We start from the raw sequence: 27,768 nt of genomic DNA on the forward strand, positions 1-27,768 counted from the left end.
CCCAAACTACAAGTGATAGGAATGTAATTTAAATTGATGTATACACAGCTGGTGCTACTGATTCCAGTGCATGATAGAAACAACTATTATCCCATTTTAAAAAAATTGTATATTTTTGCTGTAACTCTTTGGATAGTATGCAATAAACTATGTTCATACCTCCGCAGACAGTGTAACGTTTTTATGGTGACCTACCGCAATAAATATTTCCGTCGCCCATTACTTTGTAACTTACAGAGGCAAACACATGTAGTGAAACACCCTGTATAGTGCTGATTGCTCTTACAAACTTCTAGCCGCGCTGCTGCTATGGTCACAAGTTCGAATCCTGCCTCGGACATGGATGTGTGTGATGTCCTTATGTTAGTTAGGTTTAAGTAGTTCTAGCTCTAGGGGACTGATAACCTCAGATGTTATGTCCCATAGTGCTTAGAGCCATTTGAACCATTTTTTGCCAATTTCTAAAATAATACAATATTTCAAAGCAATGGAAATTTTATGAATAAACATTGATCGTTTTTAAAAATTATTTTGCTTAAACAATGAAAATTTAACACTGATTTTGTGGCAAACTGATATGCCCATTTTTTACCCGATTCTTAATTTAAAAAAATGAAAGGAAGCCATATTATGACTGAGACAAAACAAATACCGTAAAGAGCCACTTATTGTAACTCAAATGCCGGTAACGGTTTTAATCAGTCGGTTTTCCCATCTGTAGTATGCCACATCCTGCTGAAGCCACGCGTTAACGAATAAATCTAGTTGAGGTAGGAGGCACAAAATTACCGGGATCTAGAACGCTATGTTGTCGTAGCTACACCCTTGCGTTCCTTCTTTGACGAAACACACAGCCAACATATCGCACTTCGACCGACCCACTCGATCTTTATCCCATAGAAAATGTCTGTGACTACGTGGATAAAGATCGAGTGATTTGGTGAGTCGGTCGAAGTGCAATATGTTGGCCGTGTGTTCCGTAAAACCAGGAATGCAAGCGTGCAGCTATGTGAACATGGCTATGGTGATATTAGAAGACGAGCGTGCCCACAGCATACTCTAGCATTAAGATGTAGAAGAAACGACCGTTCTTGAACAATAAGAATGTTGAAATAAAGATGTGGTTCACATTCAAGACGCATGCATGGCCACCACTTCTCAATCAGGTATTTCCTCAAGCGACCTCACGCGACAGATCTCCATTCCAGGAATTGCGCCTGGGTACTCCACATGGCACCGAGCCGTGTAGAGTACTCAGCTACGAAGGCTTTGTAGAATAATTTCATAATTACATACGAAAAGCACAGTATTGTGTATGCTCTACAGCTCTGCGTCCAAGGATGGAAACATCTCCGAAACGGCTGAGTCTGTAACCGGTTCGCGTGCGGCCGTGGCTAAAATACGAGGGCAAATGACTACGTTTTTGCCCCTATTTTTTCTTAGCCGAATTATGGCTGTAAATGCGAAGTCAACGTATCCATTGCCAGCTTTGGACCTTTCTTGGTTCTTATCTGGTGGTAGCTCCGCCACAAGGCACTACTGTCAGTTGTTAAAGATGGCGGTCGTGCTTCACACCTCTACGATGTTAGAGCAACGAAGCGTGATTCGTTTTCTATGGAGCAAGTGACAAACATCCACCGAGAGCTACAGGGAAATGCGGTTCACATATGGGGGAAACTGTTTTGAGAATTGTGCGGTGGTGGTATGAGTTCGACAAAGGCCGTGAAGTCCTGCATGACAATGAAAGGTCGGAGAGGCCGCGTTCGTCACTGACTGATGACAACGTTTCCAGTCTTGATGTAATGGTGAAAGCAGATCGGTGAGTGCACATCACGGCCATTAAAAATCAGATCGGCGGGTGCATACCATGGCCATTAACCGCGAGGTTGGCATATGGCATGGGAGTGCGGCCTTAGTGTACTGGAAACATTCTTTTTGGCGGGTGGCTAAGCAGTTGAAAGACATGATGAAAGGCAAGCGAATGATGTCTTCACTGAATCATCTGGAGCGGTACTCCAAGGAGGATGAAGTTTTCCTGGACCGCATTGTTACTTGCGATGAGACGTGGATACTGCTGGAATCCAAGCAGCAGAGCATGGTGTGGAAACATCCGGGTTTGTCTCTGACAAAAAAGATTCCGTACAGTGCTATATTTTGGGAACGTGATGTTAGCGGCCTTCTGAGATAGCTGTGGACTGCTCCTGCTGGATTTCATGCCACAAGGTGAAACTATCAATGCCGAAAATTATTGTTCCACTCTGTCACGTCTGAGGGTTGCCATCAGGCAATCAGGCGCCAGGTGGAAATGGCATGGCAAGCCGTTCCACAGGACTACATCCAGCATCTCTACGATCGTCTCCATGGGAGAATAGCAGCCTGCATTGCTGCGAAAGGTGGATATACACTGTACTAGTGCCGACATTGTGCATGCTCTGTTGCCTGTGTCTATGTGCCTGTGGTTCTGTCAGTGTGATCATGTAATGTATCTGACCCCAGGAATGTGTCAATAAAGTTTCCCCTTCCTGGGGCAATGAATTCACGGTGTTCTTATTTCAATTTCCAGGGGTGTACTTTCAGAAATGACTTCCTGACACTTAAATCTATACTCGATGTTAACAAATTTCTCTTCTTCAGAAACGGTTTCCTTGCCATTGCCAGTCTACATTTTATATCCTCTCTACTTCGACCATCATCAGTTATTTTGATCCCCAAATAGCAAATCTCCTTTACTACTTTAAGAGTCTCATTTCCTAATCTAATTCCCTCAGCATCACCCGACTTAATTCGACTACATTCCATTATTCTCGTTTTGCTTTTGTTGATGTTCATCTTATATCCTCCTTTCAAGACACTGTCCATTCCGTTCAACTGCTCCTCCAAGTCCTTTGCTGTCTCTGACAAAATTACAATGCCATCGGCGAACCTCAAAGTTTTTATTTCTTCTCCATGGATTTTAATACCTACTCCGAATTTTTCTTTTGTTTCCTTTACTGCTTGCTCAATATACAGATTGAATAACATCGGGGAGAGGCTACAACCCTGTCTCACTCCTTTCCCAACCACTGCTTCCCTTTCATGCCCCTCGACTCTTATTACCGCCATCTGGTTTCTGTACAAGTTGTAAATAGCCTTTCGCTCCCTGTATTTTACCCCTACTACCTTCAGAATTCGAAAGAGAGTATTCTAGTCAACATTGTCAAAAGCTTTCTCTAAGTCTACAAATGCTAGAAACGTAGGTTTGCCTTTCGTTAATCTTTCTTCTAGGATAAGTCGTTGGTCAGTATTGCCTCGCGTGTTCCTGTATTTCTACGGAATCCAAACTGATCTTCCCCGAGGTCGGCTTCTACTAGTTTTTCCACTAGTCTGTAAAGAATTCGAGTTAGTATTTTGCATCTGTGGCTTATGAAACTGATAGTTCGGTAATTTTCACAACTGTCAACACTTGCTTTCTTTGGGATTGGAATTATTATATTCTTCTTGAAGTCTGAGGGTATTTCGCCTGTTTTATACATCTTGCTGACCAGATGGTACAGTTTCGTCAGGACTGGCTCTCCCAAGGCCGTCAGTAGTTCCAATGGAATGTTGTCTACTCCGGGGGCCTTGTTTCGATTTAGGTTACAAATTGATTAAAAGAAGTGATCGGATGATAGGACGCATTTGAGGCCGCAGGTATCGTCAGGTTGGTTGTGGAAGGAAGTGTTGGCAGGTTAAAAATCGTAGAGGGAGACAAAGGCTTGAATGCAGTTTATGCACTCAAACTGATGTAGGATGCAATAGTAATTGGAAGACGGAGAGGACTACACAGAACATAGTAGCGGACGGATCAGCAGCATCAAACAAGTCTTAGGCCTGACGATCACAACAGCAACGTTTATTCGGGAAGTCCATTGTTACAGAACTCTTATAACTGATACAGTCGTTCAACAGTCACGGTATTAATGCAAGAAACGGCAACTATTGGAGAACCACATTGTGACATTCGTGTCCAGAGGCGTCAGAACTACGAAAGCGAGGGGTGTAATAAAAACGAGCCAGGCAAACGTTAGGTAATGTTACGACGTACATTTGGGAAAATTCCCACAGTCCCTACAAGAACCTTGTGCAGAACTGGGGTGAAATATGCATTTTATGACTTCGACGTGGGAAGCGCGCTCGTTGACAGGTGCGTTGAGTCAACATCGCGCAAAATATAGCCCTGCACCCAGGCAAGCGGCACGTGACATTTGCAGAAGACAGACGCCCTTTCCAAAACAAACCGAGGACGCAACTCCGAATACAGATATCGTTTACGAGCTGTTGTGCCTCATTACGGACATTATAACTACATTTTTAAGAAAATATTGTTCTTACATTCTCAGTTGCATGGGACTAAACTACTGAGGTCATCGGTTCCTAGGCTTACACACTACTTAATCTAACTTAAACTAACTTAAGCTAAGGACAACTCACACACGCAAGCCCGATGAAGGACTCGAACCTCCGACGGCGGGAGCCGCATGAACCATGGCTAGACGCCCAAGACCGCGTGGCTACCCCGCGCGGTTGACTACAGTCATTATAATTACATACCATTCGCGATAAGCGGGAAAGTCGGGTTCGAGTTCCAGCCCAGCAGAAGTTTTCATTGTCGTCATTCCACTATGCAGCTGATGGTTGTCCATGTTCGCAACTACGAATACATTTCATGTATTTCATAACGGTTGTAGTACCACACTCGCTGTCCCTTCGAACATGCATGCACTAATAGTACGTTCAGAATTTTTTCAGATGATGTATTTATCTGATACGAATCATAGTCCGTGAAAGGCCGAACAAACATACAGGATAATCTCGATTAGATTTAAAAGTGGAACACAGAACGGCAACTCCCCATAAGTGTTCAGAAATTTAAAACTCTACACTTAGTAAAAAGTAAAAATGTATCGTGTGACTACAGTGTCAGTGAGTCATAAATGAAATCTGTCAACCCATACAAGTACCCAGGTGAGAAATTTGTAGGAACATGAAGTGGAATGATCACGTAGCCATAGTCGTGGATAAGACTCACGTCAGACTTAGTTTCATTGGTAGGATACAGGGAAAGCACAACAGTCTATAAATGAGATTGCTCACTAAACATTCGCGAGGCTCATCTAGAATACCGCTTAAGTAGGTCTGACAGGGGATACTGAACGTGTGCAAAGAAGAACAGTACGCATCGTCAAAGATTTGTTTGAACCATAGGTGAGAGGGACAAAGATGCTGATAAACCTGTCCCATTATTCCTCAAAGGCCTTAAAATGTCTTGAGAACTAGTATTAAGTAGGGAATCTAGGAATGTACTACAAGCCCCTAGGTTGTGCCGTAGGGACAGTAAAGAAAATATGGAGTAATTACTGCACACACAGAAGTGAAAGCAATCATAGTTTTGCGTGCGTGTGTGTGTGTGTGTGTGTGTGTGTGTGTGTGTGTGTGTGTGTGTGTGTGTATGTGTGTGTGTGTGTGTGTGTGTGTGTGTGTGTGGTTTAGGGACGTTCAATGACGAGGTTATCAGGGCCCATGGGAAAGTGGTGGGAAACTGGGCGAGCCAGACCCCCGATAACACAATACAAACGTCGTCCTAAAATTTTAGGCAATAAAGAGGAGAAAATGCGAGAAATTGGATAAAAACCAGTCTGAGATAAAATCTCTCTCACTGTCCCCCAAACTCATCCATGATCAGCCGCACAATCACAGTAGCTCATATCATGGAAAGCAGCGTTAAAGATGTCCAAATGTTCTAAAACTCAAGTATATCTTAATAAGACAAAAGGAAAACGAAAATAGATTCACGGGAATATTTAGCTTCCTGGTCACTTATAAAAAATCACGAATGAGCAAACCCCGATAACACTTTATAAACGTCATCCTAAAATTTTAGTGAAAAAGTCGGACAATTTACAGAACCTTAAAAGTCGTATCACAGTCGTTTGATTGCCAGTTAGAACTGAGAGCAAATCTGTCGGCAAATGGGCACCTGCCCTATGGTCTGAAAATAAAACACATTCCGTTTGTAGTAAAAGGTGGCGTACTGTGATCTGTACGCCCCAAGCACCTCACATTGGAGGGCGCTCCGATCAGGCCACGAATTTCCAATCGTCTAGGGTCGAACAGATACCGTCAGGAGCCCAGGAGGGGCGCCTTAGGCGATGTCCTGCTGTTAACAAAGGCGCTCGTGTCGGTAGTCTGCTGCCATAGCCCATTGACACCAAGTTTCACAAAGCACTGTCCAACGGGTACGTTCGTCGTACGTCTCACTTTGATTTTTGCTGTTATTTCACAAAGTGTTACTTGTCTGTTAGCACTGACAACAGTACGCAAATGTCACTGCGCTGCCGGGCGGAATGGCCGAGAGGTTCTAGGCTCTACAGTCTGGAACCTCGCGACCGTTGCGGTCGCAGGTTCGAATCCTGCCTCGGGCATGGATGTGTGTGATGTCCTTAGGTTAGATAGATTTACGTAGTTCTAAGTTCTAAGGGACTGACGTCTTCAGAAGTTAAGTCCCATAATGCTCAGAGCCATTTGAACCATTTTGTCGCTGCGCTCGGTCGTTAAGTGAAGGCCGTCGTCCACTACGTTGTCCGTGTCAGAGGTAATGTCTGACATTTGGTATTGTCGGCAATCTCTTGACACAGTGGATCTCGGAATACTGAATTCCCCAACGATTTCCGAAATGAAATGTTCTATGCGTCTAGCTCCAACTTCCATTCTGCGTTCAAATTCTATTACTTCACATCGTGCGCCCATAATCATGTCGGAAACCTTTTCACAGGAATCACCTGAGTAAAAATGAAAGCTCCACCAATGCACTGTTTTTATACCTTGTGAATGCGATACTATCGCCATCTGTATGTGTACACTACTGACCATTAAAATTGATACACCACGAGGATGACGTGCTACAGACGCGAAATTTAACCGACAGGAAGAAGATGCTGTGATATGCAAATGATTAGCTTCTCATAGGATTCACACAAGGTTGACGCCGGTGGCGAGACCTACAAAGTGCTGCCATGAGGAAAGTTTCCAACCGATTTCTCATACACAACCAGCAGTTGACCGACTCTGCCTGGTGAAACGTTGTTGTGATGCCTCGTGTAAGGAGGAGAAATGCGCACCATCACGTTTCCGACTTTGATAAAGGTCGGATTGTAGCCTATCGCGATTTTGGTTTATCGTATCACGACATTGCTGCTCGCGTTGGTCGAGATCCAATGACTGTTAGCAGAATATGGAATCGGTGGGTTCAGGAGGGTAATACGGAACGTCGTGCTGGATCCCAACGGCCTCGTATCACTAGCAGTCGAGATGACAGGCATCTTATCAGCATGGCTGTAACGGATCGTGCAGCCACGTCTCGATCCCTGAGTCAACAGATGGGGATGTTTGCAAGACAACAACCATCTATACGAACAGTTCGACGATGTTTGCAGCAGCACGGACTGTCAGCTCGGAGACCATGGCTGCGGTTACCCTTGACGCTGCATCACAGACAGGAGCGCCTGCGATGGTGTACTCAACGACGAACCTGGGTGCACCAATGGCAAAACGTCATTTTTTCGGATGATTCAAGGTTCTGTTTACAGCATCATGATGGTCGCGTCCGTGTTTGGCGACATCGCGGTGAACGCACATTGGAAGCGTGTATTCGTCATCGCCATACTGGCGTGATGGTATGGGGTGCCATTGGTTACACCTCTCGGTCACCTCTTGTTCGCATTGACGGCACTTTGAACAGTGGACGTTACATTTCAGATGTGTTACGACCCGTGGCTCTACCCTTCATTCGATCCCTGCGAAACCCTACATTTCAACAGGATAATGCACGACCGCAAGTTGCAGATCATGTACGGGCCTTTCTGGATACAGAAAATGTTCGACTGCTGCCCTGGCCAGCACATTCTCCAGATCTCTCAGCAATTGAAGACGTCTGTTCAATGGTGGCAGAGCAACTGGGTTGTCACAATACGCCAGTCACTACTCTTGATGAACTGTGGTATCCTGTTGAAGCTGCATGGGCAGCTGTACCTGGACAAGCCATCCTAGCTCTGTTTGACTGAATGTCCATGCGTATCAAGGCTGTTATTTCGGACAGAGGTGGTTGTTCTGGGTACTGATTTCGCAGGATCTATGCACCCAAATTACGTGAAAATGTAATCACATGTTAGTTCTAGTATAATATATTTGTTTGATGAATATCCGTTAATCATCTGAATTTTCTTCTTACTGTAACAATTTTAATGGCCAGTAGCGTACATACCGCTATCCCGTTGCCGTTTGTCTCCTCACTGTAAAACTCAGATGATGAAATGATCGCTATCTAAAGAAAATATGAAGGACACAGCATTTGAAGAAAGGATTATGCAACGAAGAAAACTTGATCATGTAAAACATCGTGGCAACGATCAAGTATACTCCGAGTGACTATACAACTTTTAGTATTTATGGCAGTGTTGAGGTGTAAGTTTAGCGAGAGTGAAGGTGACGTTTAAGAAACCTTGAAACGTGCGACATCCGTTAGCACTGGAGCTCGAATCTCTCCGAACCTCGCTGTGGAGCTAGCTACAGGTTTCACTCGAGTCTTGCCATACTGCAGTAAGCCACCAACGAAAATACGAAAAACACAGGCCCGCGTGCTTAGCTCGCCACGCACGTCCGGTGTCAAGGCTAACCTTCACCTTAACAAATTCATTTCTCGATGTCCCTCTGCGAATACTATTCGTCGAGGCCAGCTTTGTTTAGCGGCGTCCGATGTTCACCTTCGTAGCGTCTTTGTTGCGTAACGGAGTCCCACTGATGGCCACTGTTGCCTTCCAAGTAGGAAGTCCGGAGCAGAGTCGACCGCAGAGGAACAGTTACCGCCGTGGCGTGCGAGTTAACTGTATCACGAGCCTGGCTGGGTGTCAGCCCACCCGCTGCTCGACTGACCAACGGTAACTTGCAAGTGCACGACGACTGTGTCCAGCAATCCAGTGCGTGGCGGTGTAGCGGCACGGCCTGACGAGTGTTTGCCCATTAATAAAAGAGAAGATCAACTTTGCTAGTTCGGCTGCAGGAGCGAGCCGAATCCGGTGTGAATCTAGTTCGCAGGCTCTAGGACAGTGGTCCGTAAACCGCGGCTTGCGAACTACGTGCAGCTCTATGGCCCCATAGAGCCCTTCCACAAAATATCACAAGGGGCGCCCCCCTTAGTGTGACTGAAACTACGATACCCACACACAGAGTCGGTTTTTGGCCTATTTGGAATATGTGGCGTTAGACGGGCGTTTGTGTGAAACTGTCATAATCTCTCGGGAGCTACCCGCCCCGCTTTTGTTGCGTTTGACAATGTCTTCGAAAGTGTGTATTGGATAATGCCTCGGTCGGGCGCCAGAGATAATTTTTAACGTGCTGAACTTCATAGAAAATGATCAGTGAAACGAATATCTTTTCGGTTGAAAAGCGAGGAACTGTTTCTCGTGAAGTGTGGAAAAAATCAGGCTATCTGGCGAAAAACTAGAGAATTATGTCAATAAAGAATAATGATCGTCTCGAATGCAATTTAATTATATCTCTGAGTCTGAAATAGGTGAAAAATACAATGAAAGTGTCGAAGAAATATAATCTTGCGTAATAACAAATAAAAATACTTGTTATAAATGGTTTTCTTATTTTTATTTAGTTGGTATTTATGTGTCATTATCTTTAGACGAGTGCACTGAAGCGAGGATATGTTGATTTTTAACACCTGTTTCATAATCAGCTGAAAAAACTAGAGTTTGCTATTCGCTACTTATTTGGGTCTACATAATTCTTGCGAACAGTGATTTTCAAACATCAGGAGTAAATTTATAATTCTTATCCGTGAGAATGTGACAATCACGCCTAAAATTACAAAGTACAACACAAGAACACGGAGATATAAACAGAATGAGCGAAAAGAGGTAGACGGAAGAGGCCTTCAAGTCGAGTGCCAATGGGAGAGTTGGAAGGGGTATTTACGCAGAATTTAAAAATTACTACGTACAAACCTAACTTACCCAAAATTCCCAAGGGGATATAAAGCTATTGCTCACATTAGTTTTTGTCAGTCATTGTAATGATTTAATTTTAAGGGTACCCTGCAATTTCATTTCACCAATAAATAATATCGTTAATATGTATGTTGTCAATTTTTATTCTACGTGCCTATAGCTTAAATAAGAATTCAGTCTTAACTTAATGTTTGTTAAATTATTTTTAGGAGGCATTCTGGAGTGAAAATATTGAAATAGGTATGTTGGGTATACTGAGATGGTAGGGAATATAAAAAGGATGACGAAAACAGATAGACGAAACACGTCTACAAGACCCTGCAATTTCATTTCACCAATAAATAATATCGTTAATATGTATGTTATCAATTTTTATTCAACGTGCTCCGGCCAGAGTGGCCGAGCGGTTCTAGGTGCTACAGTGTGGAACCGCGCGACCGCTACGGTCGCAGGTTCGAATCCTGCCTCGGGCATGGATGTGTGTGATGTCCTTAGGTTAGTTAGGTTTAAGTAGTTCTAAGTTCTAGGGGACTGCTGACCTCAGCAGTTAAGTCCCATAGTGCTCAGAGCCATTTGAAAAATTTTTATTCAACGTGACTTAAGTTTAAATAAGACTTCAATCTTAACTTAATGTTAATTAATCTATTTTTAGTAAGCATTGTGGGGTGAAAATATTGAGAAAGGTATGTTGGGTACACTGAGATGGTAGGGACATATAAAAAGGATGACGAAAGCAGATCGTCGAAACACGTCTACAAGACGAATGCGGGTGGAAGAGAAAACGATGTATACTGAGGTGCTTGTCATGAATTACATTTAAGCACGATGCGTGTTATAAAAGCAGATTTTATAGCCAGCTAAAGGCATCTTCATAAACTTAATAGTTGCCAGCTGTTATTTTACTGTTTTACTACGGAATCTCGAAAATGTCATCTACTGGCCAAAGGAGCATGTTGCGTATTATTTGCCAACTCTTTTAAGATTCGCTGCGTGATCATCAAGGAAGGTAAGGAAAGAGAAATGTCAGACGTTTATCTTCAATCTAGCGTTAATTTTTTTTAAATTTAGGAATCAAAGCAACGTAAATATAGCTATAATTAACACTAACAGCTCAATTTATAATAATGTGGGACATCCCGATCTTTGATTAAACTTTTGCGTTTCTCAAAAGACTATCAAAAGATACAATACCATAAGAAACGCAAGAAAGGAAGATGAAACATACCAAGTACATATTAAGCGTGTTTCGTACACAACTTTGTCTAGCTGTTTGTCACTGTATTTTGGTTTTGTTGCAGGACAATGAGGACTTCGGCAGCGTGGTTCCTGGCAGTCGCCGGCCTGTGTGTCGTCTTCTGTCCGCCTCTAGTTTCGGGAAATGGTGAGCACTACTTTACTTCATTCATTAACATCAGCACACAAAAATATGCTACAGTACTAAAACTGGAAGAAGTGATTGCCTTCTTAAATATATGTACAATTGCTTTATCACTCGTTCTTTTCAGTTAGGTGCTAGCTTCTGAACGATCATAGCGCCTCATTTCGTTATTCAAGCGCTAACGACTCGATAATTTACTGTTCCTGATAACAGTCTTGGACTTTGGAAGTACTTTAGAGGTTCCATGAAATTGAACTGCCAGACGTAGTAGCTTTCTACCACGATGTTTCGCCGCAGAGTCTTCTGGCCATCTTCAGGTGTACACTGACGAAAGTACACTGATTTCCTGTATTTAAAACCCCGCCGGCGCATGCGCAGTGTACTGAGTCGTCACTGAGCATGCGTTGGTTTAGTGTATGCGCTTCTGCTGCAAGTCTTAACGCTGCTGTGAGCGCCCTCCATGGTGAAAGCAAGCCTCATCGATATCAGATCTATCGTCTACACACTATAATCGCAGAACTATGCTGGCTGCGCAGAGCACGTAGCTTTCTCTACGACACTATTCTATGCGTTATCTAACGGTAAAACCCCATCCCCAACAGTTAGGAATCCAGTCTCAGTTCCACTGATCTAGCACCAACAAAAGTTTGAATTCTGGCCCACCACTTCTGTTTCAATGTGTATCATCGGGTGACCAGTAGAAATACGGAATTTTCTGACTTAGCAGACGATGCCAGTATGCTGCTGATGTTCCGCTATACCTTTCTGAACAATGCGTATCTTTTACTCTATACAAGATAAACGCAGAATATGATAAATGTCGGCCTTTCGCAGCTCTGTATCGTCCTAGACTGACCCTAGAAGTGTCGATATCTTTGATAGAGGACGAAAGATCTCTTTAATCTTAGTACCCTGCGTATTTTCGCGAAAACGTATCCAATAGACTGAAACTGTATTCCGGATCGGAAATTTTGCGGGCAAGTGATCCATCGACTGGATTATCCAAGCATGACTCTCGACTCGTCCAGGCAACTTTATTTCCTCCAGTACCTCACCTCCCACCTTTTTAATGAACACATTTTCCCGTACATTAGTGTTAAAACATGATGTCAAGTCCCTTATTATATTCTTCTGTTTTACATTACCACCAAAAAAAATTCACTGTTGTCTAACAAAGTACGACGTGCCCGTTTTCCCTCGCAGTAGGCACTGGACTTGCCTCCTTTCTCCCCTGCATTTTTATATTAAAACCACATTTCTTTGACCAACCTCTTTCGTCCGTAAAGCATTTGCGCACTGTACCGACTCGGTTGGAGCATAAAACGACTTCCGCAAGATGTCGACGTATCCTTTTTCCTATGTGATCTTCAAATCTGAAACAGATTTACATCATCGCCGCTTGTCTTCTTGCTTGATGACCAAGTGCTGAAGGTTGTAACCGTACTACGAGGCAGGTTGTGTTGTGAAGGTCAGTCAGTACTGGATTCGAAGCACAGCCACTCCCGAGAGACAACCCTGGTGTCTCAGTTCGTGCTGCTGTGAAATTGTTACTTGAGCTGCGTTAGGTTCGACCTTCCAAGGAAATTGCTTGTATGAAACGCCTGTGCGGAAATTAATGACTGGAAAAAGAATGAAGATACTTGTTGAACACGTGACGTGTTTGTGGTAGACTGCGAAACTGCGTACTTCTGCTGTATGTCACAGAGTTCAAGGGCGCTTTGACATTGTCGATAACTGCGCACTTGTGAGAAACTACCAAATTTAGATTCAGTTGTTACTCGTCAAAGTAACAACAGCTGCTCAGTAGTATGTGTGGTCTCCTCTCTTCTCGCGACCGAACGTGTACAGAAAACGGATAAACATTTTATTTCAGGAGGTTGAAAAGCGTAAATCTGAGAATAAAATTACTCGTGATTACGGTAAGCCACAGCTAACATTGTACGGCAAAGAGCCAAAGTTCTTCTTTTTATTGTACCTAATGTTTACAGAGATTCTTCGCTGTCATCGTAAACAATACCAGTGAAGCTTAGTTTTATAACTGGTTTCACAGTTTTTCAAGGTTTTTTTTCTATCATAAAATAAACGTCGTGCGACTAGGGCCTCTCGTTGGGTAGACCGTTCGCCGGGTGCAAGTCTTTCGATTTGACACCACTTCGGCGACTTGCGCGTCGATGGGGAGGAAATGATGATGATTAGGAGAACACAACACCCAGTCCCTGAGCGGAGAAAATCTCCGACTCAGACAGGAATCGAACCCGGATTGAAATTCTGTCGCGCTGACCACTCAGCTACCGGGGCGGACTTTTTCTACCATGAACAAAATAATAACATGATTTCATTAACCTTGTGCAAAATCTGAACTTTTAAGCGTGGAATTAGCATTGGCAGCGAAGGCGACAGAGAGACCTTTACGCAGAGGCGACAAAAAGAGTGCTTGTTTCTTGTAACATGTCGTGATAGAATAGAACGCTAATTTCCGGCTGGCATGAATCATAGTACTTTATTCGGCTAATTAAACCCTGTTAGCAACCAACTGGATTGATAGCTGTGTTGTGGGGTCAGGCATACGCAAAAGTCCTTGAAAGGTGAGGCGAAGTCATAACATACACCTTTATTTATTTATTTTTTATTTTTAGAGAAAAACCGTAATATAAAGTACGAGGGGCGTTCAAGAAATAACGCAACACATTTTTCTGAAAGCTGGGTGGTTTTATTCAGGTTTCCAGTAACATATTATTCCCCACTCTTTTGGCTAAAAACATCATACTTTTGAACGTAATCTCTGTTCAGTGCAACGGACTTGCGCCACCTGGGTGGAAGGGCCTGTATGCCCGCGTAGACCACTCTACCGGTCGACGTCGGATCCAACACCTTGCTGCATCATAAACCTCTCCATCATGTATGTACTGATTCCCGTGGAATGTGTCTTCATTGAGCCAAATAGATGGATGTAGGAAGGTGTGAGATCGAGGCTGTAGAGTGGGTGAGAAAGAGCAATCCAAAGAAGTTTTCTGAGCTCCTCTCGGGTGTCCATACTTGTGTGAAGCCTTGCTTTGTCCCGGAGAAAGAGAAGTTCGTTTGTATTTTTCTGGCAACGAATACGTTGAAGTCATTTCTTCAATTACCTGAGGGTAGCATAATATATTTCAATGTTGACTGCTGCACGTTGAGGTAGGACACCAAACAAAATACCCCTTTACAGTCCCAGAAGACCATTTCCGTGACTTTACTGGCTGAGGGTAAAGAGATGGTGTGGCACCATTCTACGAAATGTCATTTTGTTTCCGTTTAGAAGTGATTCTGCCTGCAGGTAAGCAATGGTCGTTGGTACTTAGACCTGGTGAACGCTGTCCCGTAGAGGGCATTCGTTCAAGGCACACTGGCCCCAACCTAAAACTCTCGTTCACCTTCTGGAGGGGACGTAACCAGCGCTTGGTACGTGCAGAATGTTGTTGGATCCGTTCTTTTGTAGTTATGCAATAGAAAGGTGTATGTTGTTCCAACACAATAATGCTCGCCCGTGAAACTCAACATGTTCTGCAACATGTGCAGCAACTTCCCTGGCCAGCTCGATCTCCGACTTGTCTCCAAACGAGCAAATGTGGGATGTGATGGTAGAGAAATGACTCGTCCAAGTCGTCAACCAAAAACTCTTGCAGAACTAAGTGAGCAGGTCCAGCAGGCGAGGAATAACGCATCCGAGGACAGTAATCGCTTTCCGCACGATCGACTGGCTACCAAAGTCAGCGCCTGCACTGCTCCCAATTGAGGCTTCATCACGTACATACGGGTCGATACCTGCACGATCGACTGACAGCCAGAGTCAGCTCCTACACTGCTGCCCATTGAGGCTTCATCACGTACATATGGGTCGATACCTGCACGATCGACTGACTGCCAGAGTCAGCGCCTGCACTGCTGCCCATTGAGGCTTCACCACATACTAATACGGGTGTTTCAGTATGGGTCGATACCTGCACGATAGACTGACTGCCAGAGTCAGCGCCTGCACTACTGCCCATGGAGGTTACACCGTGTGCTAATATGGGTGTTTCAGCATGGGTCGATACCTGCACGATCGACTGGCTACCAAAGTCAGCGCCTGCACTGCTGCCCATTGAGGCTTCATCACGTACATACGGGTCGATATCTGCACGATCGACTGACAGCAAGAGTCAGCTCCTACACTGCTGCCCATTGAGGCTTCATCACGTACATACGGGTCGATACCTGCACGATCGACTGACAGCCAGAGTCAGCTCCTACACTGCTGCCCATTGAGGCTTCATCACGTACATACGGGTCGATACCTGCACGATCGACTGACTGCCAGAGTCAGCGCCTGCACTGCTGCCCATTGAGGCTACACCGTGTGCTAATATGGGTGTTTCAGTACAGGTCGATAGCTGCACGATCGACTGACTGCCAGAGTCAGCGCCTGCACTACTGCCCATGGAGGTTACACCGTGTGCTAATATTGGTGTTTCAGCATGGGTCGATACCTGCACGATCGACTGACTGCCAGAGTCAGCTCCTACACTGCTGCCCATTGAGGCTTCATCACGTACATACGGGTCGATACCTGCAAGATCGACTGACTGCCAGAATCAGCGCCTGCACTGCTGCCCATTGAGGCTTCACCACATACTAATACGGGTGTTTCAGTATGGGTCGATACCTGCACGATAGACTGACTGCCAGAGTCAGCGCCTGCACTACTGCCCATGGAGGTTACACCGTATGCTAATATGGGTGTTACAGTATGGGTCGATACCTGCACAATCAACTGACTGCCAGAATCAGCGCCTGCACTACTGCCCATGGAGGTTATACCGTGTGCTAATATTGGTGTTTCAGCATGGGTCGATACCTGCACGATCGACTGACTGCCAGAGTCAGCTCCTACACAGCTGCCCATTGAGGCTTCATCACGTACATATGGGTCGATACCTGCACAATCGACTGACTGCCAGAGTCAGCGCCTGCACTGCTGCCCATTGAGGCTACACCGTGTGCTAATATGGGTGTTTCAGTACGGGTCGATAGCTGCACGATCGACTGACTGCCAGAGTCACCTCCTACACTGCTGCCCATTGAGGCTTCATCACGTACATACGGGTCGATACCTGCACGATCGACTGACTGCCAGAATCAGCGCCTGCACTGCTGCCCATTGAGGCTTCACCACATACTAATACGGGTGTTTCAGTATGGGTCGATACCTGCACGATAGACTGACTGCCAGAGTCAGCGCCTGCACTACTGCCCGTGGAGGTTACACCGTATGATAATACGGGTGTTTCAGTATGGGTCGATAGCTGCACGATCGACTGACTGCCAGAGTCAGCTCCTACACTGCTGCCCATTGAGGCTTCATCACGTACATACGGGTCGATACCTGCACGATCGACTGACTGCCAGAATCAGCGCCTGCACTGCTGCCCATTGAGGCTTCACCACATACTAATACGGGTGTTTCAGTATGGGTCGATACCTGCACGACAGACTGACTGCCAGAGTCAGCGCCTGCACTACTGCCCATGGAGGTTACACCGTATGCTAATATGGGTGTTTCAGTATGGGTCGATACCTGCACGATCGACTGACTGCCAGAGTCAGCTCCTACACAGCTGCCCATTGAGGCTTCATCACGTACATACGGGTCGATACCTGCAAGATCGACTGACTGCCAGAATCAGCGCCTGCACTGCTGCCCATTGAGGCTTCATCACGTATATACGGGTCGATACCTGCACGATCGACTGACAGCAAGAGTCAGCTCCTACACTGCTGCCCATTGAGGCTTCATCACGTACATACGGGTCGATACCTGCACGATCGACTGACAGCCAGAGTCAGCTCCTACACTGCTGCCCATTGAGGCTTCATCACGTACATACGGGTCGATACCTGCACGATCGACTGACTGCCAGAGTCAGCGCCTGCACTGCTGCCCATTGAGGCTTCACCACATACTAATACGGGTGTTTCAGTATGGGTCGATACCTGGACGATAGACTGACTGCCAGAGTCAGCGCCTGCACTACTGCCCATGGAGGTTACTCCGTGTGCTAATATTGGTGTTTCAGCATGTGTCGATACCTGCACGATCGACTGACTGCCAGAGTCAGCTCCTACACTGCTGCCCATTGAGGCTTCAGCACGTATATACGGGTCGATACCTGCACGATCGACTGACTGCCAGAGTCAGCGCCTGCACTGCTGCCCATTGAGGCTACACCGTGTGCTAATATGGGTGTTTCAGTACAGGTCGATACCTGCACGATCGACTGACAGCCAGAGTCAGCTCCTACACTGCTGCCCATTGAGGCTTCATCACGTACATACGGGTCGATACCTGCAAGATCGACTGACTGCCAGAATCAGCGCCTGCACTGCTGCCCATTGAGGCTTCACCACATACTAATACGGGTGTTTCAGTATGGGTTGATACCTGCACGATAGACTGACTGCCAGAGTCAGCGCCTGCACTACTGCCCATGGAGGTTACACCGTATGCTAATATGGGTGTTTCAGTATGGGTCGATACCTGCACGATCGACTGACTGCCAGAGTCAGCTCCTACTCTGCTGCCCATTGAGGCTTCAGCACGTACATACGGGTCGATACCTGCACGATCGACTGACTGCCAGAGTCAGCACCTGCACTGCTGCCCATTGAGGCTACACCGTGTGCTAATATGGGTGTTTCAGTACAGGTCGATGCCTGCACGATCGACTGACAGCTAGAGTCAGCTCCTACACTGCTGCCCATTGAGGCTTCATCACGTACATACGGGTCGATACCTGCAAGATCGACTAACTGCCAGAATCAGCTACTGCACTGCTGCCCATTGAGGCTTCACCACATACTAATACGGGTGTTTCAGTATGGGTTGATACCTGCACGATAGACTGACTGCCAGAGTCAGCGCCTGCACTACTGCCCATTGTGGCTTCACCACATACTAGTACAGGTGTTTCAGTATGGGTCGATACCTGCACGATAGACTGACTGCCAGAGTCAGCGCCTGCACTACTGCCCATTGAGGCTTCATCACGTACATACGGGTCGATATCTGCACGATCGACTTACTGCCAGAATCAGCGCCTGCACTGCTGCCCATTGAGGCTTCACCACATACTAATACAGGTGTTTCAGTATGGGTCGATACCTGCACGATAGACTGACTGCCAGAGTCAGCGCCTGCACTACTGCCCATGGAGGTTACACCGTATGCCAATATGGGTGTTTCAGCATGGGTCGATACCTGCACGATCGACTGACTGCTAGAGTCAGCTCCTACACAGCTGCCCATTGAGGCTTCATCACGTACATACGGGTCGATACCTGCACGATCGACTGACTGCCAAAGTCAGCGCCTGCACTGCTGCCCATTGAGGCTTCACCACATACTAATACGGGTGTTTCTGTATGGGTCGATACCTGCGCGATAGACTGACTGCCAGAGTCAGCACCTGCACTACTGCCCATGGAGGTTACACCGTATGCTAATATGGGTGTTTCTCAGCACGGCTCGATACCTGCACGATCGACTGGCTACCAAAGTCAGCGCCTGCACTGCTGCCCATTGAGGCTTCATCACGTACATACGGGTCGATACCTGCACGATCGACTGACTGCCAGAGTCAGCGCCTGCACTGCTGCCCATTGAGGCTTCATCACGTACATACGGGTCGATACCTGCACGATCGACTGACTGCCAGAATCAGCGCCTGCACTGCTGCCCATTGAGGCTTCACCTCATACTAATACGGGTGTTTCAGTATGGGTCGATACCTGCACGATAGACTGACTGCCAGAGTCAGCGCCTGCACTACTGCCCATGGAGGTTACACCGTGTGCTAATATGGGTGTTTCAGCATGGGTCGATACCTGTACGATCGACTGACTGCCAGAGTCAGCTCCTACACTGCTGCCCATTGAGGCTTCATCACGTACATACGGGTCGATACCTGCACGATCGACTGACTGCCAGAGTCAGCGCCTGCACTGCTGCTCATTGAGGCTACACCGTGTGCTAATATGGGTGTTTCAGTACGGGTCGATACCTGCACGATCGACTGACAGCCAGAGTCAGCTCCTACACTGCTGCCCATTGAGGCTTCATCACGTACATACGGGTCGATACCTGCACGATCGACTGACTGCCAGAGTCAGCGCCTGCACTGCTGCCCATTGAGGCTTCACCACGATCTAATATGAGTGTTTCAGCACGTCTCGATATCTGCACGATCGACTGGCTGCCAAAGTCAGCGCCTGCACTGCTGCCATTGAGGCTACACCGTGTGCTAATATGGGTGTGCAGAATGTCAATCCTAAGCGCCCGGGTTCGTTTCCCAGATGGGTCGGAGATTTTCTCCGCGCAGGGACTGGGTGTTGTGTTGTCCTAATCATCATCATTTCATCCCCACCGACACGCAAGTGGCCGAAGCGGCGTGAAATAGAAAGACTTGTACCCGGCCAACGGTCTTCCCGACGAGAGGCCCTAGTCACACGACATTTACATTTAGTGAGACGAGTACTGGAACTTAAGCGTTCAGTAAGAGAATTATAATCTGGTACTTCCATGGTTCGTGGTGTGAAGTACCATATACTAATGTGCCGGGTGATCAAAAAGTCAGTATAAGTTTGAAAACTTAATAAACCACGGAATAATGTAGATAGAGAGGTAAAAATTGACGAACATGCTTGGAATGATATGGGGTTTTAAATAGAACAAAAAAAGTATTGCCAGACGCGTGAAAGATCTTTTGCGCGCGTCGTTTGGTGATGATCGTGTGCTCAGCCGCCACTTTCTTCATGCTTTGCCTCCCAGGCCCCCAGACTTCAGTCCGTGCGATTATTGGCTTTGGGGTTACCTGAAGTCGCAAGTGTATCGTGATCGACCGATATCTCTAGGGATGCTGAAAGACAACATCCGATGCCAATGCCTCACCATAACTCCGGACATGCTTCACAGTGCTGTTCACAACATTATTCCTCGACTACAGCTATTGTTGAGGAATGATGGTGGACATACTGAGCATTTCCTGTAAAGAACATCATCTTTGCTTTGTCTTACTTTGTTATGCTAATTATTGTTATTCTGATCAGATGAAGCGCCATCTGTCGGACACGTTTTGAACGTTTGTATTTTTTTGGCTCTAATAAAACCCCATGTCATTCCAAGCATGTGTGTCAATTTGTACCTCTCTATCTACATTATTCCGTGATTTATTCAGTTTTCAAAGTTATACTGACTTTTTGATCACCCGGTGTGTACCCAAATCTTAACGAAGTTAAAGACTGGAGTGGCCATTTCTTATGGTAATTGTTTGAAAGCCTCGTCTATGTTTTACGCTTGCTGAAGTTATAAACTAGTATCTGTGCTATTCCGCTTGTTCCTTGCAAATATGTGAAGAAGCAGTAAAAATCAGACCAGCAAGCCGATCCAGAGTCTCATTTCCCTATCACCTACTGAGCCTCACATCCAAGTCTTTATGTTCTATCTCTAACCACAGAGACCTCAACAATCTCAGCTTGACCCTGTTGTCTTTGCAGCCCTGTACATAGTCACTTGTGTATCAAAAAAGGGAGTTTGAGGGAAAAAGTTTTATACTACTCCTTGAGTAAAAGAAGTAAGAGGCTGAGAGGACAAAACCTGAAGCATTCAGGGGTTGTTAATTTGATAATGGGAGTAAGTACGAGAGTGAAGGGGAATGGGAAAAGATGTGGTTGGACACCGAGGCTTAAATAACTTGAAACAGACATATTAGCTATACAGGACTAGAGAGACTTGTACAGTATAGATTTGTGTGAAGAGACGCGCCAAACCGGTTTTAGGACTGAGGACTACGACAGCAATAAATGTTACTGCCGTTAAAATGACGACTTGTTGGCTGCAGCTTTCCGACCTTTAGTTTCCTCTGTGAGAAAACTTTATTTTGTTTCCTCTGTCACACGTGAGCTACTGTGAGTGACGGCAACAACGCCTGTGTGCCTGTGCAGTGGGCGACCGCGGTCGGGTGGTCTGCTACTTCAGCAACTGGGCCATCTACCGGCCCGGCATCGGCCGCTACGGCATCGACGACGTCCCGGCGAGCATGTGCACCCACCTCGTCTACTCCTTCATCGGCGTCAGCAACGTCACCTGGGGGGTACTCGTCATTGACCCGGAGGTAACTGCAGCGCAGCGCATCACATTGCTCAGCGATCACTCGACAGGGTATCATTCCAAATTTCTTAAAATTTAACTGCCAGTGAGAGTTGCTCTACCTAATGTATGTTCGTTCTACAAAATAGGTGACACAACATCCACATAACATCGCAATTCTTGACCCTTAAGTTAAATAACAGCAACAAAACAATGGTCGCAGTAGCGAGACAGCGCGCTAATATCGTGTACCACCGCCTCTAGACTTGATTGTGGCCTCAATTCGGCCAGGAAGTTGGCCCACAAGTTAGTCCCCGTAAGCCATAGCCAGTTAAAGACAGTCATTAATTATCAGATTCTGTAAAACTCCAAATTGCGGGATGTTGACTTACATATTAAATCGACTGTTATTCTACTGACGAATGCCATTTATATATTCACTCGCCGAATTTCACAAGCATTAAATAATAAAATAGTGCCGGTTGGTATTTTCTGCGACCTGTCTAAGGCATTTGACAGTGTGAATCACAATATTCTCGTAGAAAGATTCAAGTTTTATGGGACTGATGGTATAGCCAACCAGTGGATAATATCAGAGAAAAAACAAAAGAACGCAGAAAGATTTTCTTCGTAATTTAACGATTGTGATACGGAGACATTATTCTGTCTGGGGGAGAAATCACACATAGGATTCCCCAAGGCACAATCTTAAGTCCTTGTATGTGTAAACGGTCTTCCGCCTAATATACAGCAAGCAGAATTAGGTCTTTTTGCAGAGGACATTAGTATGGTAACGAATCCAAGTAAACACAGAGAAACAGAAAAAATAGTAAAGATGTTTTGAAAACTATCATTGACTGGTTTTCTTCGAAAGGTCTCATCCTCAAATTTAAAAGACACAACACGTTCAGTTCTGCACAACTAGGGGTACTACACAAATGTTGAGTGTAGTACACGGTAAGGAAATAATAAATACGGCGGAAATTTCAAAGTTCTTTGCTTTTCTTATGATGAGAATTTAAACTGGAAAAAGCATATTTTGGAACTCCTAAAAAACTTAGTTCAACCACATTCGCACTTATAACTGCAGATCTTGGGGTAATGCAACTCAGCATGTTGACATATTTTGCATATTTTTATGTCACACGGGACCAAGTTCTGTGGTAACTCATATTTACGAGAAAATGGCTTCATTGCTCAAAAACATGCTGTAAGTGTAGTATGTGGTGCATCAGCGGTCATCTCCGCAGGAGAGTTTCTGTGAAGTTTGGAAGGTAGGAGACGAGGTACTGGCGGAATTAAAGCTGTGAAGACGGGGCGTGTGTCGTGCTTGGGTAGCTCAGTTGGTAGAGCACTGGCCCGCGAAAGGCAAAGGTCCCGAGTTCGAGTCTCGGTCCGGCACACAGTTTTAATCTGTCAGGAAGTTCCGACTGTTTAAAGAGTTTGGCATTCTGACTATTGGTTCACAGTATATTTATTTCATCATGAAGTTTGTTGTAAATAATCCACTGCAGTTCAAAAGGAACAATAACGTGTATAATTACAATACCAGAAGGAAAAATGACGTTTATTATTCCACATTATGGTTGTCTTTAGCAAAGAAAGGGGTGCACAATGTTGGAGCAAAAAGTGTTGACAACTTTCCCAGTATATAAAATGTTTGACAGATATCAAGGTAAAATTTGAAAACAAATAAAAAACAGTAATGTTCAAAAGGTGGAGGGTAGGAATTACAAACTCATATTTGTAGATATTTAAAACCTTTATAAATATTCAGCATGAAGCTATATTTAAAAATTAAGTTGTTATGTGTATGTAAAATGACTCGTTCCACATCATTAAGGCTTATCGTGCAGAGGTGCATTGAACATGAAACTAACTAACTGACAAAGAGTCTCAGACATTTACTATTGGATACGAGTCGGTTGATTTACCTCACCAGTCTAAATACGATAGGGTACTTGACTGTTCGTCAAAGCCTGTGGACACAGACGTTTTCATCGTTGGAGACGGGAGTATCCGCAGCATCCTCATTGTAAAGACGTAGAAGACTGCGCAACAGCTGCCCACAGAGGATGTTGAAACAGAGATACAGGTTATGCTCATGACAACTTGAATCGTTGGGTTCCAGTCACGGTGCGAAAAGAACTTCAAAACATGACAGAACCATCTATGGCCTAAAATAAAACGTACACACAATGTGGGCTACGAGCGTCGTTGAGTCGTCAGTTCACTCGATGCCGTTCATCACTGGAAATGGGACCAAATGGTGACTTTTCTGACCCGCCTCAAGTGAGCTGTTGTCCAGTCTCTGTGTTTGGCCCACTAAAGACAGCCATCTTGATGGAGCGCTGTAAGAAATGATCTTTTGCGAAACACCCAAGTGTCCATGGTTGCAATACCCATCGCAATGCTCGCTCGGAAAGTGATTGAGATAGACCTGCATTCGCCAACAGCAGGAATTTCTGTCAGGTTCGAAAGCGATTGTAACTGACAAGATGTGACATGGTGCATTGTCACCCAAAAAAAATCCATGGCCGTTTGGAAACATGAGGTCCATTAATGGATGCAAATGGTCTCCAAGTAGCCGAACATCCAGAGGATACAGTCTATTCCATGTAAACACAGCTCGTACCGTTAGGTAGCCATCACCAGCTTACGCAGTGCCTTATTGACAACTTGGGTCCATGGCTTCGTGGAGTCTACGTCACACTTGAACCCTATTATTAGCACTTACCAACAAAAATCGGAACTCATCTGTACAGGCCACGGTTTCCCATTCGATATGGTCACGAGCCCAGGGGAGGTGCTGCAGGCGATATCATGCTGTTACCAAAGGCACTCGCGTCGGTCGTCTGCTGCCATAACCCACTGACGGAAAATTTCACAGCACTATCTTAACGATACGTTGGCCGTATGTCCTACGTTGATTTCTGCAGTTATTTCACTCGGAAATGATTGTCTGTTAGCACTGACAACTCTGCCTCTTCTCTCGGTAGTAAAGTGAATGGCGACAGGCATTGCGTGGTCCATGGTAAGAGGTAATGCCTGAAATTTGGTATTCTCGGTATATTCTTGACGCTATGTATCTCGAAATATTGAATTGCTTGACGATTTCCTAAACAGAATATTACATGCGTCTAGCTCCAACTACTATTTAGCATTCAAGTCTGTTAAGTCCCGTCGTACTGCCATAATAACATCGGACACCTTCCTCGTTGTCAGCCAAAATATCGTGGCAAGATGTCGACGTCATCTAGGTGAAATCCCTAAACCTCATGGAACTATATGACCTGAGTGAAAAGTGGAGTACCAGATGCCACCTTCCTCAACACCTTTAAAAATTTCCCCAAAATTTTGGCATGCCATCACATTCGCGCTCTCTTTAACATGTAGCTCACCGAAAACTCCCACTTGCCTCCCAAAGAGTAAGGCACTCATATCCGCTAGTCCATTGCTGCAAGTCGCGTATACCCATCCACTCGCAGTTGCCCATTCTCAATCACTCTTTCAGCGCAACTCATTGTCATTATCCCTTTGTGACTCTCTGTCATTGTCTCCTGTGCCACGGCCACACTCCCCTTCGTTCTGTCTCCCTCTTGCTCTTTCTTACTGCTAATATCTCATTCCTTCCTTGCTACTGCTGCTTTCTCTTCTCACTGTCGTTGTCTCTCTTCCTCGTTGCAGTTATCATATACCCTGTCTCTCCTTATCACTGGCTCTCGCTCACTTTTCCTTTCTCTGTCTCTTTATTCTTCGCCCTCCCCCATAGCACTGTCTCCTTCACTCTTTTGCTAAAACTGTTCTGTCACTGTCAACTTTGTTCCACTGTTACTGTGTCCCTCTTTTTGCCTCACACTGCCATTGTGTTCTTCACTCTTTGTATAACACCACCAACCACTGTCTACTATCTTCCAGTATTTATTACTTTTCCGCATCTTTACCACTGCCATAGTCATCTCCCACAGCATAAAAAAGCGCGAATATGTTTGCACTCCATTTTTTTTTAATTTAAAGGGTACTGAGGAAGGCAGGATGCAGGAGCTTATAACCCACTTTTCAGTCTTTTAAATAAGCACGCATTTTTTATACTCCGACGGAGCATTTTTCCGCTGGTTTCCTTCTTTTCCCTGTTGCGGAAGGGCATATAACTCGTATGGAAAGAAGTGTATTGGTCAGTAAGACTTAGAAAAAGTACTTACGTGAAATTGAAGTAACACAAAACTGCACTTTAAGTGAAAAAAAGTTGCGTGCGTTTCAGTACTACAACATGGGGTTCCCAGATGATAAGGAGACACTTTGCTGCGTATTTCTCCTTGCTACGTCAGTTAATAATCTACGTTTTTGCTGCACACCGGATTTTACGTGCATATTTTACGTGCGTATTTTACGTGCACAGTTAGGGTAACTATGAACCTCTGTAGCTCAAAACCGGGTAAAGATATGATGGAAATTTTCAAGATTATTCGAGGTCGGGATCTTAGGAATACATCGTAAAAATTTCAAGCATTTGCTGTGCATAGCCGTCTTGGAATCCTCGACTGAGTTTTGGTCCGCTGGTGACGGCAAAAATATAGTAAAAATACGCTTTTTGTGGATTCGCCGATGAACTGATGACGGCTCCATAAGGCACATCAGGCTCACCGATTTGCTCCATTTGCCTAAGCAAGAGAAAGTGTGTGAATATGTGTAAGTAGGTTGTGACACTCAGACGATCCTTCCACTGGTACACAAATGGTCCGTACCTCGCCCAACGGCTATCCAAAACACTTGACGCTACCTTTTTACTACCAACAGAACTCGAGGTATGAACACCGAAAAATTCCGTTTTATGCCACGCGTTTTGGAACTTTTTAGGGACGCATGCTGTCGCATTCATACGATTATTTATAGCGGTTTTGGGTTGCATTAAAAATGTCTTTCACACAACAAATCCAAGTGCTGAGCACAATTCAAAGAAGATTTCATAGACATATACGATATATGTGTATGTGTGTGACGCTTTTCGGCAGAACGACGTGGAGAACCACGGCTTCGCCAACTTCACGGCGCTGAAGAGCAAGTACCCAGGCCTGAAGACGCAGCTGGCCATCGGCGGCTGGGCCGAGGGCGGGCGCAAGTACTCCGCCATGGCCGCCGTGCCGGCCCGCAGGCGCAGCCTCATCGCCAGCGTCGTCGGTGAGTACCGAGTACCAAGTACCTAGTACCGAGGATCTAGTATCCAGCAACGAGTACCAAGTACAGGCCATCGAATACCTAGTACCTAATAACGAGTACCACAGCACCTAGTACCGAGGATCTAGTACCTAGCAACGAGTACCAAGTACCAGGTACAGACCATCGAATGCCTAGTACCTAGTAACGAGTACCAAGTAAAAAATATCTAGTAACGAATATTGAGTACCTAATACCGAGTACTTAGTATCTAGAAACCAGTGACGAATACCGCGAATACCGAGTGCGGAGGACAAACGAGAGCGCTCACCCAGTCTATGAAACCACCTCACTATCACACACCCACCGTCACCACTGGTTGTAACAGCCAGACATTCCACGCAGGCGTTGCGAGAGGCATGTACACTATAGGCACACATCGGTAATATCTCTCCTTGAGTCTTGCATAGCTGTGCCCCTTACGCACAAGATTTCACACTTTCGTAGGTAAATTTACAGCGGTCACTTCAAATGGTTAAAAGGTTGCTTGTCGAACGGCATTGAGTTTTCAGTCGTTGTAGTAATGCCAACTCATTTTCACTAATCAGGAAACTAGCCTTGCGGAATGTGTACCACCAGCATTCACATGAAATGTATTCGCAGTCACGAATATGAACATCAGCTGTGAAATGGAATGGCGACAGTGAAAATTCGTGCCGAACCAGGACTGAAACCCAGATTTCGCGCCTCAAGCGAAAGGCAAGCATGTTAAAGCCAAGGTTTCTAACTTAGAATGGGCAAATGATGACCTGCATCGGGGATTATGTGAAAAATACTCGTACCTGCTTGGAACACTTATTATACTTTGGTTACAGTGTATGTATACGGTCGCGACTGTAAACATGTGGGGCCAAATACGTCTTAGTTGACCCTCGTAGTCTGTCGTCTGCCTTCAGTGTCTCTAGTAGTGGACTGTGACGCCATTTCGTGGAACATGCTCCCTGCAGAGAGTGAAGGTAGCTTGGACGTTTAATTTGGAATAAAAATTG

The 27,768-nt window shown here is 45.4% G+C and overlaps 1 protein-coding gene across 1 annotated transcript in view; it reads left to right on the forward strand.

Moving 5' to 3' along the window:
• Positions 1 to 27,768, forward strand: part of LOC126281236 (endochitinase-like) — an 87,899-nt gene that overhangs the window by 16,785 nt on the left and 43,346 nt on the right. The window contains exons 2-4 of the mRNA XM_049980008.1: positions 11,330 to 11,412; positions 21,421 to 21,590; positions 26,578 to 26,743. Of these exons, the coding sequence (XP_049835965.1) occupies positions 11,334 to 11,412; positions 21,421 to 21,590; positions 26,578 to 26,743 (415 nt within the window). The 5' untranslated portion in view covers positions 11,330 to 11,333. The remainder of the gene's footprint in view (positions 1 to 11,329; positions 11,413 to 21,420; positions 21,591 to 26,577; positions 26,744 to 27,768) is intronic.

This window comes from Schistocerca gregaria, chromosome 7, assembly GCF_023897955.1.
Source record: "Schistocerca gregaria isolate iqSchGreg1 chromosome 7, iqSchGreg1.2, whole genome shotgun sequence".
In the NCBI taxonomy this organism is placed as follows: Eukaryota; Metazoa; Arthropoda; class Insecta; order Orthoptera; family Acrididae; genus Schistocerca; species Schistocerca gregaria.